At 46.0% G+C, this 12,898-nt stretch overlaps 2 protein-coding genes across 10 annotated transcripts in view; both read left to right on the plus strand.

Annotated features, from left to right (window-relative positions):
* TOP6BL (TOP6B like initiator of meiotic double strand breaks) overlaps positions 1-9,711 on the plus strand; it is a 49,983-nt gene extending 40,272 nt beyond the window's left edge. For 2 of the 5 annotated variants that reach the window (XM_079788120.1, XM_079788121.1), the window contains exons 13-15: positions 8,065-8,143; positions 9,279-9,466; positions 9,553-9,711. In XM_079788120.1, coding sequence (XP_079644246.1) covers positions 8,065-8,143; positions 9,279-9,466; positions 9,553-9,612 — 327 coding nt within the window. In that variant the 3' untranslated portion in view covers positions 9,613-9,711. The remainder of the gene's footprint in view (positions 1-8,064; positions 8,144-9,278; positions 9,467-9,552) is intronic. The other 3 variants (XM_079788122.1, XM_079788124.1, XM_079788123.1) reach the window with 2 other exon arrangements.
* On the plus strand, positions 9,697-12,796 carry RCE1 (Ras converting CAAX endopeptidase 1). 5 transcript variants are annotated; one of them, XM_079788128.1, is made up of 8 exons: positions 9,704-10,016; positions 10,152-10,254; positions 10,349-10,432; positions 10,687-10,765; positions 11,242-11,409; positions 11,535-11,606; positions 11,864-11,926; positions 12,207-12,790. In XM_079788128.1, the coding sequence occupies exons 1-8, from the start codon at positions 9,832-9,834 to the stop codon at positions 12,440-12,442; spliced, it is 990 nt and encodes a 329-aa protein (XP_079644254.1). In that variant the 5' UTR covers positions 9,704-9,831; the 3' UTR covers positions 12,443-12,790. The 5 variants fall into 5 exon arrangements, with proteins under 5 accessions (XP_079644255.1, XP_079644254.1, XP_079644258.1 ...); XM_079788131.1 differs by having other exon boundaries at positions 9,986-10,016; positions 10,353-10,432; positions 12,207-12,789; XM_079788129.1 differs by lacking the exon at positions 11,864-11,926 and having other exon boundaries at positions 9,697-10,016; positions 12,207-12,796.
* Positions 12,797-12,898: the final 102 nt, after the last annotated feature.

Here is a 12,898-nt window from a genome sequence, read left to right on the forward strand (position 1 = left end):
AAGAGCATGGTTAGATGTCGCTTGATTTCTGTTTCTGTTACTCACCAGTTGTGTAGTTATTATTATGGAACCTATTTAACCTTTATAAACCTCAGTTTCTTTATCAGTAAAGTGTTTTGATGCATACCCAAAGTGATTGTTGTGAGATTTGGGTAAAATAATGTATGTATATAGACTGCTAAGCACATCACTACTCATAATGGTGATGATATGATAGAATTTTCATGTTTAGTTTTGCCTAATCAAACACATACTTTTATTTATTCACCTTTTTGGATGCTGAAGATATAGTGTTGCATTGGGGTCTCTACCCTCAAGAAGGTCACCTGGTTTTGTGACAGGCTCCTCTATTGAGTGAAGAGAAATTATAACTAGGAAATTCTGTATCTCAATTTCAGGTGTAGTTGGTGGTAGTGTTCCAACTGAAGCCCATTCTTCTAGCTCTCTTGGCTCCAATCAGTAGGTTTGAATTTTCTGGATCTAAAGTATAAGATGAGTAAATAAAAAAGATTATGGGTGAAATTATTATACAGTGGCTTCAGGCCAACATGGAGTAATGAGGACCAGATTTACCCTCCTGCTTGAAATAACAAAAAATCTGGACACAACATCTGAAACAGTGGTTTTTAAGATATTGGGTATCAGACAACGAGTGGGCTAGTCATTCCTGAGAGATGAAAAACAAGTGCAGTGAGCCCTATGATTGCCCTAGCATACTGCCTACAGAAAGTATGGAGGCCGTGGAACAGGGAGAGGGAATCCAGTGGTCTCCCTGAGTTGAATAGATGGAATTGGGAATTCAAGGATGCCAAGGCAGCTAGAGTTTTCAGGGCAGAGTACCAGAGTACCAGAGAAGAAGAATCTTCACAGAGAGAGAATTCTAGAGATATACAGAGGCTCCCCCCTCAATTGAGTACTGATCAGCTCATTCATGTGGAGAAACTATCCAGGTAAAGAATCATCCAGAAGGATTAGAGGGAATAATATGAAGAGCTCACACAGGGCTAGGAATAGTTACTATTTCCATAAACCAGAGAGGAAAGCTTAAAACTTACTAGAGGCTCAGTGCACGAAATTCGTGCATGGGGGATGGAGGGTGGAGTCCCCTCAGCCCAGCCTGCACCCTCTCCAATCTGGGACTCCTTGGACATCCCTCTCACAATCCGGGACTGCTGGCTCCTAACTGCTCACCTGCCTGCCTGCCTGATTGCCCCTAACTGCCCCCCCCCCTGCCAGCCTGATCACCCCTAACCGCCTCTGCCTGCTGGCCTGATTGCCCCTAACTGCCCCCCCTGCCGGCCTGGTCACCCTCAACTGCCCCCCCCACCGGCCTGGTCACCCCTCACTGCCCCCCCACCGCCGGCCTGGTTGCCCCTCATTGCCCCTCCTCTGCTGGCCTGGTTGCCCCTAACTGTCCCTCCCCCCCCCCCCCGCCACTGGCCTGGTCACCCCTCACTGCCCCTCCTGCCAGCCTGGTCGCCCCACGCACCCTGCTGTTCAGTCATTTGGTGGTCCCTCACTAACCCCCCTGCCGGCCTGGTCACCCCATGCAGCCTGCTGTTCGGTTGTTACTGTGAGGGTGTCCTGACCAATTTGCATATTATCCTTTTATTAGTATAGATAGAGCATCAGGTAGAATGGAGGAAGTTAAACCTACGACAAACACTCCTCTGATCCTGCCTAAAAGAGCTTAAAAACAGAAGCAATACCTAAAAGGAGCAAGTGTTTCCAAGGAATTCAGTGGCATCACAGAACAAAGTTAAAAAATATTTATAGGAATACAAAAATATCCAGCACCCATCAAGGTAATAGTCACAGTGCCTTGCATCCAATAAAAAGAATTAACAGGCATGGTAAGGAACAGAAAAATACAACCCACAATGAAGAGAAAACTCAATTGGTCAACCAGCTATTCAATTAGAGTTATCCAGAACTGACACAGAAAATATAATTAGTAGACAAAGACATTGAAGCAGTTATTATTATAATTGTATTCCATATGTTCAGGAAGGTGGAGGAAAGAGTGAACATGTTATGTAGTTCAAAACATTACCACAGTATTCAGAATATTTATAAACTCTCAAAACTCAATAAGAAAACAAGCAACCCAATTTTTTAAATGGGCAAAAGATTTGAACACACATTTCACAAAAGAAGAGAAACAGCAAATAAACATATGAGAAAGATGCTCAACATCATTAGTCATTAGGGAAATACAAATAAAAACCACAGTAATATATTATTTTACACCTACCTGGAGTCAAAAGGCTGCCATACCAGGTGCTGACAAGGATGTGGAGGACCTGGAACTCATATACCCTATTTGTAGAAATTAAAAATGGTACAACCACTTTAGAGAACAGTTTGGCATACAACCCAGCCATTCTCCTAGGTATTTACCCAAAATAAATGAAAGCATATGTCCACACAAAAACTTACACATTAATGTTCATGGCATCTCTGACATATTTCTAATAGCCAAAAACGAAACAACCCAGTGTCAGCAGGTAAATGGATAAACAATTGTTGTCTGTCAATTCAAGGGACTACTACTCAGCAATAAAAGAAATGGACTATTGATATACAAAATAGCATGGATCTAAAGTAAGATGAGTAAATAAAATAGCCATACTGAATTATTTCAAAACCTAGAAATACAAGAGTACATACTATTATTGAATTTACGTAAAATCCTATAAAATGCCAACTAAGCTATAGTCACAGATCAGTGGTTGCTTGAAGATGGGAGGTATAGGAGTTGGAGGGAGTGATTTTTAAGGGCAGAAGAAACTTCTGAGGGAGATGGATATGTTCATTATCTTGATTGTGGTGATGGTTTCACAAGTATGTACATATGTCAAAACTTATCAAATTGTACACTTTATGTATGTAGTTTATTATATGTATACAAGTTACTAGTATGTCTCAAACTTGTTTTTAAAAATTACAGACACTGTTTTTAAGAGAATAACAGGACCTTTAGCACTTCTGCTCTTCTCTCCCTCTCCTACTTCTGTTTGCCTGATTGGATGAGGAAATTGAGATGCCCAGGCACTTAAGGGTTACAGCATCTCATCGATTTTCCCATCCTCTTCTGCTTTGTAGCTAGAAAGGCAGAGGACAGCAGTGAAACCTCTGTAAATACTCCCTTTACCACACCTGTTTCCATGGCTATAGGTACTTCTAGGAAGCACCTTCCTAGGACTGCATCAGCTGTTCCATTCAATTGGTTCGCTGCAAATGCTCTTGCTGGTTTCCCTCCAACTTGGAAAGCTGCTGTTCACAACTTGCGCAAATAAAAGTGAATGTCCATTGTATCAGTTTCCTATGGTCGCTGTGACAAGTTACCATAAACTTGGTGTTTTTAAAACAACAGAACTTTATTATCTCACTTCTGGAGTCCAGAAGTCTGAAATCAAGGTATTAGCAGGGCCATCCCCCCTCCAAACGCTCTAGGGGAGAATCCTTTCTCACTTCTACTAGTTTCTGTTGGCTCCAGATGTTCTTTGGCTCATCACTCCAATTATCTGCCTCCATCTTCACATGCCCTTTCCCTTTTGTCTCTCAGATTCCCCTCTGACTTCCTCTCAAATAAGTGTCACTGGATTTAGGGCCCACTCTAACTCCACCATGGTCTTATCTTGACGTCCTTAATTATATCTGCAAAGACGCCTTTTACAAATAAGGTCATATTCACCGGTTGGAGGGGGGTGGGCGGTAAGACTTGGAGATATCTTTTGGTGGGTCACTATTCAATTTAATATAGCCATCTATAGCTTCAGATTTCTAGGGATAGGTTCAGGCTAAGGCATGTGCTATTATCATAGCACCTGGGATAGATGGGCAGGATCTAGAAGTATTTGAGGCTGTGACCTCCTTTTGCTTGGGCCTCTCTGATATCCTAGTGAGCTCTCAAAAGGAAATAATCTGACCTCTTTTGTCCCATTCTGTTGCTATAGTCATGACTCATAGCTTCAGGGCCATTCATAGTCCAATTAACTTGGCAGATGGCTAGTGAACCTAAGGTTCATGAATCTATGCCAAGATTTCCACTTTATTTTATTTTTTAAATATAGTTTTTATTGATTTCAGAGAGGAAGGGAGAGGGAGAGAGAGATAAAAACATCAATGATGAGAGAGAATCATTGATTGGCTGCCTCCTGCACGCCCCTCACTGGGGATCGAGCCCGCAACCTGGGCATATGCCCTAACTGGGAATCGAACCGGTGACCTCTTGGTTCCTGAGTCGACGCTCAACCGCTGAGCTACACCCAGCTGGGCAAGATTCCCACTTTAATTTCCACAAAGATCCTGTGAGGTAAGTTGTGGTTTTTCCATTTTATAGATGAGAAAAAATGGTTAGAGAAATTTTCTAATTTGCCCAGAATCACAGTCAGTAAATGGCAAGGGTTGGGTTTGTAGAGAGGTCTCCTGGCTCTGAAGCTTAGTAACATTGTTACCTCATAGGACTGGATCAGAAGCCCAGTGAAGATGAGTAATCAGAGGCATTGAGTAGAATTCATGCTTCTCCACTCAAGATTGTTACTGTTTTCCTCTGATAATGGCCACTTAGTGATAACTTTTGTTGTTGTTAATCCTCACCAGAGGATATTTTTCCATTGATTTTTTTAGAGAGTGGAAGAAAAGGGGAGAGACAGAAACATGATATGGGAGAGACACATCTGACTGGTTGCCTCCCGCATCAGCCCTGACCAGTGCCTGCAACCTAGGTACATGCCCTTGACTGGAATCAAACCTGGGATCCTTCAGTCTGCAGGCCAACTCTCTATTCACTGAACCAAACTGGCTAGGGCTAGTGATAACTTTTTAATGGCACAAGAGTGGCACCCAGTGGCTTAGCTAAAAAATTACAAGATCAATGATAATAGGTCAAATTATTTTACCTCTAGACCAACCAGTCCCTCAGTTTCCATTTCTAAACAGGTAAAGTAGAAGTGCTGACCTCTGGAGTGGTAAAGAATAACACTATCTGTGGCCATTATATAGCTTATGGAGGATGGAAGAAACGAGAGGTTATTTTTAGCATTTTCTAGAGTATATGCAGGGAAAGGTTATGCCAGGAATGGAGATTTTCCACTTGGGAATTGAAACAGCAGACAGTGGGCTGTGAAGCAGTCAATAGGACAGTGCTCCTGGGCTTCGTGTCGCGGGTGTATGTAGGAACTGAAAACTTAACCTCAAGCAGGACCAATAACAGGAACACAGCTTCCTAAGGAAAAGTATTGTGATCTGGGGTGGGTGAGGGGAGAGCAAAACTAAATGTCTCACAGAGTGTTAAATCCAAGGAGGTGTATCTGAGGATAGCTAGGTCTGTCTTATCTGGGGAACCTGATGATGAAGGGTACACAAGGCTCCTCTGAGCCTCAGTGCTTTAATCTGAATGTGGGTATTTCCTTGTAGACCAATATCAAGATAGGAAGTTTATTATATGAGATTTTCTAGGCTAGAGTGAAATAAAAGAATAAACTTTCTCTCAAGAACAAATGTGGGGGATGGGGACTAGGTGGAAGGGGTAATGTTTGGAAATGTTCCTAATGCTATTTCTTTTTTCACATCTTTGGGGCCATCTTTACCCCTTCTATGTTCCCTGGAATGTAATTACTTAGAAATGGAAACTTATTTTAGTAAACAAGTATGATAGAATATTTATTTTTATTACATTATAATTCATGTACCACAAATTTTACTATTTTAAATTGTACAATTCAATATATATATTTTATTGTTTTTTTTACAGGGAGGAAGGGAAAGGGATAGAGAGATAGAAACATCGATGATAGAGAAACATGGATCAGCTGCCTCCTGCACGCCCCCTACTGGGGATGTGCCCGCAACCAAGGTACATGCCCTTGACCGGAATCGAACCCGGGACCCTTGAGTCCGCAGGCTGATGCTCTATCCACTGAGCCACACCGGTTAGGGCAAATGGAAACTTATTTTAGTAAACAAGTATGATAGAATATTTATTTTTATTACATTATAATTCATGTACCACAAATTTTACCATTTTAAATTGTACAATTCAGTGGTTTTAAGTATACTTACTATTTGTGCAACCATCACCACTAAATTCAAGAATATCTCCATCATGCCAAAAAGAAAACCTGTACCTAATTTGCAGCCAGTACCAAATTCTCCTACTCCCATTCCTTGGTAACCACTATTCTACTTTCCATCTCTATGGATTTGTCTATACTGGGCATTTTATATAAATGGAACATATAGTAAGTGGCCTTTTGTATTTGACCTCTTTCATTTAGCATAATGCTTTCAAGATTCATCCATGTTATAACATGCAACAGTACTTCATTCCTTTATATGGTTGGACTAGAGTCCCAGTGCATGGATTCTTGCACCAGTGGGGTCCCTCGGCCTGGATTTGTCCAAGGCGTGTCCAGCCCCTCTGGCCCAGTCTCGATTGGCCAGATCCCAGCAGCAAGCTAACCTACCCGTCAGAGCGTCTGCCCCCTAGTGGTCAGTGCACGTCATAGCTACTGGTCGAACAGTCAAATGATTGCTTAGGCTTTTATATATATAGATAATATTTCATTGTATGGATGTACAGTAGTCCCCCCTTATCTGCAGGGGATATATTCCAAGACTCCCAGTGGATGCATGAAACCGGAAATAGTACCGAGCCCTATATATACTATGTTTTTCTCTATGCATGCATACCTTTTCATGTAAATGAATTAACATTTTTACACAAGCACTGTGATACACCAACAGTCAATCTGATAACCGAGGTGGCTACTAACAGGCAGGGAGTGTCTACAGTGTGGATATGCTGGACAAAGGGAGGGTTCATATCCTAAGTGGGATGGAGTGAGACAACATGAGATTTCATCACACTACTCAGAATGGTGTGCAATTTAAAATTTATGAATTGCTTATTTATGGAATTTTCCATTTAATATTTTTGGACTGAGGTTGACCATGGGTAACTGAAACCACATAAAATGAAGCCATGGATAAGTGCCACATTTTATTCCTCCCTTTATCAGTTGGTGGACATTTGTGTTATTTCCACTTTTTGGCTATTATGAATAATGCTATGAACATTTTTTGTGTGGATATGTTTGTAATTCTCTTGGGTATATAGTAAAATTGCTGGGTCATAACTCTGTATTTAACTTTTTTATGAACTTCCAAACTATTTTCCAAACCGGCTGCATCATTTTACTCTCCCACCAATACTATATAATGGTTACAATTTTTCCATATCCTCACCAATACTTGTTCTCTACTATTATCATCATCATCATAATGGGTGTAAAGTAGTATCTAATAGTGGTTTTGATTTGCATTTCTGTAATTGACTAATGTTAATCATCTTTCATGTGCATATTGGGCATATGTCCCTCTTTGGAGAAATGTCATTCAATTCCTTTGTCAAACTGTTTTTTAAATTGGATTATTTGTTGTTTTATTGCTGAGTTATATGAGTTCTTTATTCTTGATACAAATACCTCATCAGATATGATTTGCAAATATTTTTTCCATTCTTGTGTTGACTTTGCACTTTCTATAGTGTCTTTTGAAGCACAAAAATTTTAAACTTTGAAGAGGATATCTATTTTTATACACTTGTATTCTTGAAAAACAAGGAGCTAGAATTGGGTTCTGATCTTAGTATCTTTGTTTCTCTGTCCAAATTGAACCAAATGTGGCAGGGCTTTGAAAGGCTACTGAGGACTATAAAACCTGCCCTGTGGTCAGTCATTTTTGAGCATTTACCCTGTGCAAGGTACTATGCTAGATATAAAGAGATGTAAGCATGATGAACCTTACCTTTCAAGGAGTTTGTGATAGAGAAAAACGGACATCGACATATAAAAATAATGAACAGGGGCATGCAGTAGATACTTCAGAGTCTGAGAGTGGGGCAGACAGGAGGTGAGTGACCAGAGTTCAGAGGAGTAAGGAAATGCTGGAGTAAGCTGCAAAGGCTCTGGCAAAAGGAAACCTTGGAAGTTGGAGGCTGGGTAGGAGGATTCACATGTGCCTTCTGCAAAACTAACTTAGGACTTCTAATCTTTTAAGCAACTGCACCCAGAGAAAAATGATACAGAGGAGAGCACAGAGGATGCACATGAGAACAGCAGCCTGGAGCTCCATGCAGGTAAGCTTTCAGCTTTTCAGTCAGCTCTGGATCAAACTGGGAAGTAAAAAGCGTAACTTAAAGGCCTTCAAACTTCCCCTGTCCCCATAGCAGTTTCCGTCTGGGATTTGGTTGGCTCCCACCACTACTATGGGTGTTCTGGGGCAGTAGGAGGCATTCCATCTCAAAAGCTGATATGATAGGACTAGAAAGTTCTCATAGTTTGTGTAGTTATAGATGTGCATGATGGGGTAGGGCCCTGAATCCAGTTTGTTCATTCTTTTCTTGATTATTAGCATTGATACTGTAACTCCTTAGTTTTTGTTACCAATCTGTTCGGGGCTCTGGAGGCTGCTCCTGGGTGCAGTCACCACCTTAACTTTGATGTGTTATGGGAGGTGTTAGTGTATGTGATGTGATGGTGATCATACTGCAGGGCCAGGGATGTATACATGTAAATAACCACAGGCTGGAAATAACCATAGACACTGGTGCCTGAGCCTGTATGGTGCAGGTGCCAGGCACTGTTCTGAATTTTTAAAATGTATAAATGCTCTTCTCAAAATAATACTGAGGTATAGGTACTATTATTTTCTCATTTTACAGATGAGGAAACCGAGGCCCAGGTGTTAATAAACCTACCCGAGGTCACACAGCTAGTAAATGGCAGAGCCATAAATCAAACCCAGGCAACTTGGCTCGTCTGTCTCTAACGGGGATGCATTGTCGGACAAAACAGTGCTTTAAATGTGCACAAGTGAATCAATTAATAGGAAGGCTGCCTATTGGCACTACACTGAGAAAAGTGAGGTCAGATCGGGCAGGGCAATCAGGGCTTGGCAGGGAGGGAGGAGCTGGAAAGTGCAAACTCCACGAAGAATCTGTGCAGTGATCAAGTGGGCCCGAGTCCCAAGTGAGGGCTTGGTACAATCCGCATGCCCCTTCTCAGGCTTAACTCAGGCGGGATAGAGAGACGTGATACCATTCTGCAGCCTCAGCCTGTACCTGAAGGCCTGGGGCTGCAGGGTTTTGACCAGGACAGTTCTGAGGTGGGAGAGCTGATAGAGCTGGTCCCCAGCTCCTCCCTTCCTCCCAGGTTTCCCCCAAGGGCCTTTTCCAGCGCAGGGCCAAGGGATGAGTGTGCGTTTTCTCCTAGGGACCAGCGGGCTAGTAGCCAACAAGAAGCTTAAGAAGGGCAGCCTCCACCAGGTCGTGGAGGGAACATGGGCTTTCCACTCTGCCAGGGCCCCGAGTCCGTCAGAGGATCCTCTGCGCCGTGGGGAGCCCCCCGCGGCCTCCGTGACTCCTAGCGGAAGCAGGGCGGGCCCTGGGAACGGCCCGGAGGTAATGAGGCGAGGGCGGCGCAGGGGAGGGCGGGGACCCGGCCGCTACCGAGGCGTCCTCACTCCGGGCCCCCCTTCCTCTCGCAGGACGCACTGTGGCTGCAGGAAGTCTCCAATCTGTCCGAGTGGCTGAGTCCCAGCCACTGAGCCAAGCCCTCTCCCCCCGCCTCCGCATCAGCTTGGAAGATGTGGAGGACACGTGTAGTCTGTTGTTCAATAAACCTGCTCCGTGAGCTCCGGGTCTGTTTCAGTGTCAAGGGCGGGGCCGAGGACCCGCGCTGCCGGATGACGTAACCAGAGCTTCCCGCAGGCGCGGGCCGAGACAGCCGGCTAGCGTCACTGGTGCGCGCCGCGGGTCCGGGCGCGATGGCGGCGCTGGGCGGGGACGGGTTGCGTCTGCTGTCGGTGTCGCGACCCGAGCGGCAGCCCGAGTCGGCGGCTCTGGGAGGTCCGGGCCCCGGGTTGTGCTGCTGGGTGTCTGTGTTCTCCTGTCTCAGCCTCGCCTGCTCCTATGTGGGCAGCCTCTATGTCTGGAAGAGCGAGCTGCCCAGGTGCGGGGGCTGCGCGCGCGGCGGAACCCGCGCCTCCACCAGGCGGGGCTGCGGGCGGAGCTTGGGCGAACTGAGGGCGGGGCTGCGCTGTCGGGAGGCGACTTTGGGCCCCTGAACTTAATGCCCCCTCCGTAGGGACCACCCTGCCGTCATCAAGCGGCGCTTCACCAGTGTCCTAGTGGTGTCCAGTCTCTCGCCCCTCTGCGTGCTACTCTGGAGGGAACTCACAGGCATCCAGGTGCAAAGGAGGCGGGGCAGAGGGCAACAGGGGAGAGATCTCAGGGGTCTTTGGGGGAGGGAGCAAGACTGATGCTTCTTTTCCTGTGGCTCAGCCAGGCACATCCCTGCTCACGCTGATGGGCTTCAGGCTGGAGGGCATTTTCCCAGCAGCACTGCTGCCCCTGCTGCTGACCATGGTGAGTCCTCCACTATCTTTGCTCCTCTGTTCTTTGTATTAGCATGACGCTCCTTTCTGTGACCTTTTTTACTTATCCTGCTTGTTCAGTTTGTGCCTAATGGGAGACAGGAATTGTGAGATGGCTCGAGGTCCTCGGGTATGCATTGGTGGGGAAACCCCGGCTGAGAATAGGAAACTTGAGGCCTTCTCTGGGCAAAAAGCAGTGGGTTATAGTTGAAGTCTTTCATTTGATTGCTGTTTTTGTGTCTCCAGATCCTTTTTCTGGGCCCACTGATGCAGCTCTCAATGGATTGCCCCTGTGACCTGGCAGATGGGTTAAAGGTTGTCTTAGGTGAGTCCTCAGGGCTAAGGGAAAAAGTAAGCAGGCAGTCCAGGACAGAGGGAATCATGCATGATGGGACCTAAACATGAGATGTGAGATGTTTTATATTTCCTCATCAGTAAGATGGGAACATATAGCAGGTGTCCTCTAAGAGTTGGTTCCTAATGTTTAGGGATCCTCCTAGGGACCCCTAAAAGTGTATTTGGTGTGGACTAGAGAGCATTTCTATTTCCCCTAACCTTTGGCTTCTCCAAGCCAGAGTTAGTCGGGCAGATTTTGATGTTTCCAGATATCCTACCTCAGCTACTAATGGCCTTCCCATTGTCTTCTTGAGACATTGTCTTATGCTGATAAGCAAAGCTGGACCCTTATCTGTTCTGAGTATGAATGCCTAACCTGAGTTTGGCCAGGAAAAGATTGTGGGAGGCCTCTAGGGTCTCTTTTCAATAGCTAGCCTCATTGCTTGTCTTGAATCCCCTCCCTAGCCCCTCGCTCCTGGGCCCGCTGCCTCATGGACATGCGTTGGCTTCGGAACCAAGTGATTGCGCCCCTTACAGAGGAGCTAGTGTTTCGGGCCTGCATGCTGCCCATGTTAGCACCGTGTACGGGCCTGGGCCCTGCCGTGTTCACCTGCCCACTATTCTTTGGAGTTGGTGAGTGTGCAACCTGGTCCTCTGACATGTTCCTAGCATGAGAACTGAGAATGGGGCTTGGGGCAACGGTGGGGCATAGAGGGCAGGCTGAGAGCAATGTGATGTGGTTCTTGCCTTCTTCCCAGCCCATTTTCACCACATTTTTGAGCAGCTTCGATTCCGTCAGAGCAGTGTGGGGAGCATCTTCTTGTCTGCAGGTGAGTCCTAGAGTGTGCCTCGGGTAATCCTGGATTGGGGGTGTGAGGGTGTCCCTAAATTAGCCACTATGAAAGAATTGGGAACAGAGGGCTATAATATTGGAGGGGCCAGGATTTGGGGTGTAGAGGACAGCTGTAGGTGCTGGGGCAGGTAGTCACTGCCCCCAGGGGGAAGGGATATCTCTGGCTGATGGGGGTACAGTGCTGGGACAGGAAGGGCATGCAGGTGTGGTCACTCATGGCCTCCCTGTTTCCAGCGTTCCAGTTCTCCTACACAGCTGTCTTTGGTGCCTACACTGCTTTCCTCTTCATCCGTACAGGTTGGTCCTCAGTCCCTCACGATGCCCAGGTGTTCAGGGGCCAATAGGAGTAGGTGGGAGACTGGGAAAACTGTTTTTGTTTTATGAGCAACTTTTTTTTTTACCATAGTCCTTGAGACAGGCTAAGGCAGGGCCCTCAGCCTGGTGAGGTTTGAGAGGTGGAAGCAAGCAGAGGCCATGGTATGTGGGTAGACAGGTGGGACACTGATCCAGGGGATGAGGGTAATTACCCAAAGATGTGGTGGGACTACTCGAGAGCTGTTCTGTCTCCCCTCCCCAGGACACCTGATTGGGCCAGTTCTCTGCCACTCCTTCTGCAATTACATGGGTTTCCCTGCTGTATGTGCAGCCCTGGAGCATCCACAGAGGCGGCCCCTGCTGGCAGGCTATGCCCTGGGTGTAGGACTCTTCCTGCTTCTACTCCAGCCCCTTACGGACCCGAAGCTCTACGGCAGTCTTCCCCTTTGTGTGCTTTTGGAGCAAGCAGGAGACTCAGAGGCTCCCCTGTGCTCCTGACCCATGCTTCTGTACACCTATGAACTCTCATGGGCTCCTCAGCCCCTCCCCATCAAGGGGTCCTGCAGGGGAGGAGCTGGCTGGGGTCCCGAGATCTCAGGAATTTTTGTAGGGGATTGAAGCCAGAGCTAGTTAAATCCCAGGGACCAAGAGAAAGGAGCAGATAGCCAAAGGGTGCGGCCCCTCTTGAAAGGGGAGTGAGGAGCAGGCCCAGGAGCTGTGCACACCCTCCCTCACTGTGGACTGCTGCTTCTCTCAGCTCCTCTGTCCCTGAAAAGCTGCTGAGGGATAGAATTTACAGAACCCCTTCTCCCCCCAACTTCTTCCCAGGGTTTTCTCACTGTCTTTTTGCATCAGGACTTTGTATTGGGATATTAAAGAGATTTAACTTGGGTAACATGGCCTTGGACCTTTGGGAATTAGTCTGTTTGGAGTCTTGGGAGTATGCCTGGTAGG

This window comes from Cnephaeus nilssonii, assembly GCF_951640355.1.
Source record: "Cnephaeus nilssonii genome assembly, chromosome: 13".
Taxonomy (NCBI): Eukaryota; Metazoa; Chordata; class Mammalia; order Chiroptera; family Vespertilionidae; genus Cnephaeus; species Cnephaeus nilssonii.

What these genes read in the sequence shown, in the direction of transcription:
- RCE1 (XM_079788128.1), top strand. Translation starts at nt 9,832, where the DNA reads ATGGCGGCGCTGGGCGGGGACGGGTTGCGTCTGCTGTCGGTGTCGCGA. An exon ending in TGGGTTAAAGGTTGTCTTAG is followed by an intron (nt 10,766 to 11,241) that starts GTGAGTCCTCAG and finishes TCCCCTCCCTAG; the next exon opens with CCCCTCGCTCCTGGGCCCGC. An exon ending in TTTCCTCTTCATCCGTACAG is followed by an intron (nt 11,927 to 12,206) that starts GTTGGTCCTCAG and finishes TCCCCTCCCCAG; the next exon opens with GACACCTGATTGGGCCAGTT.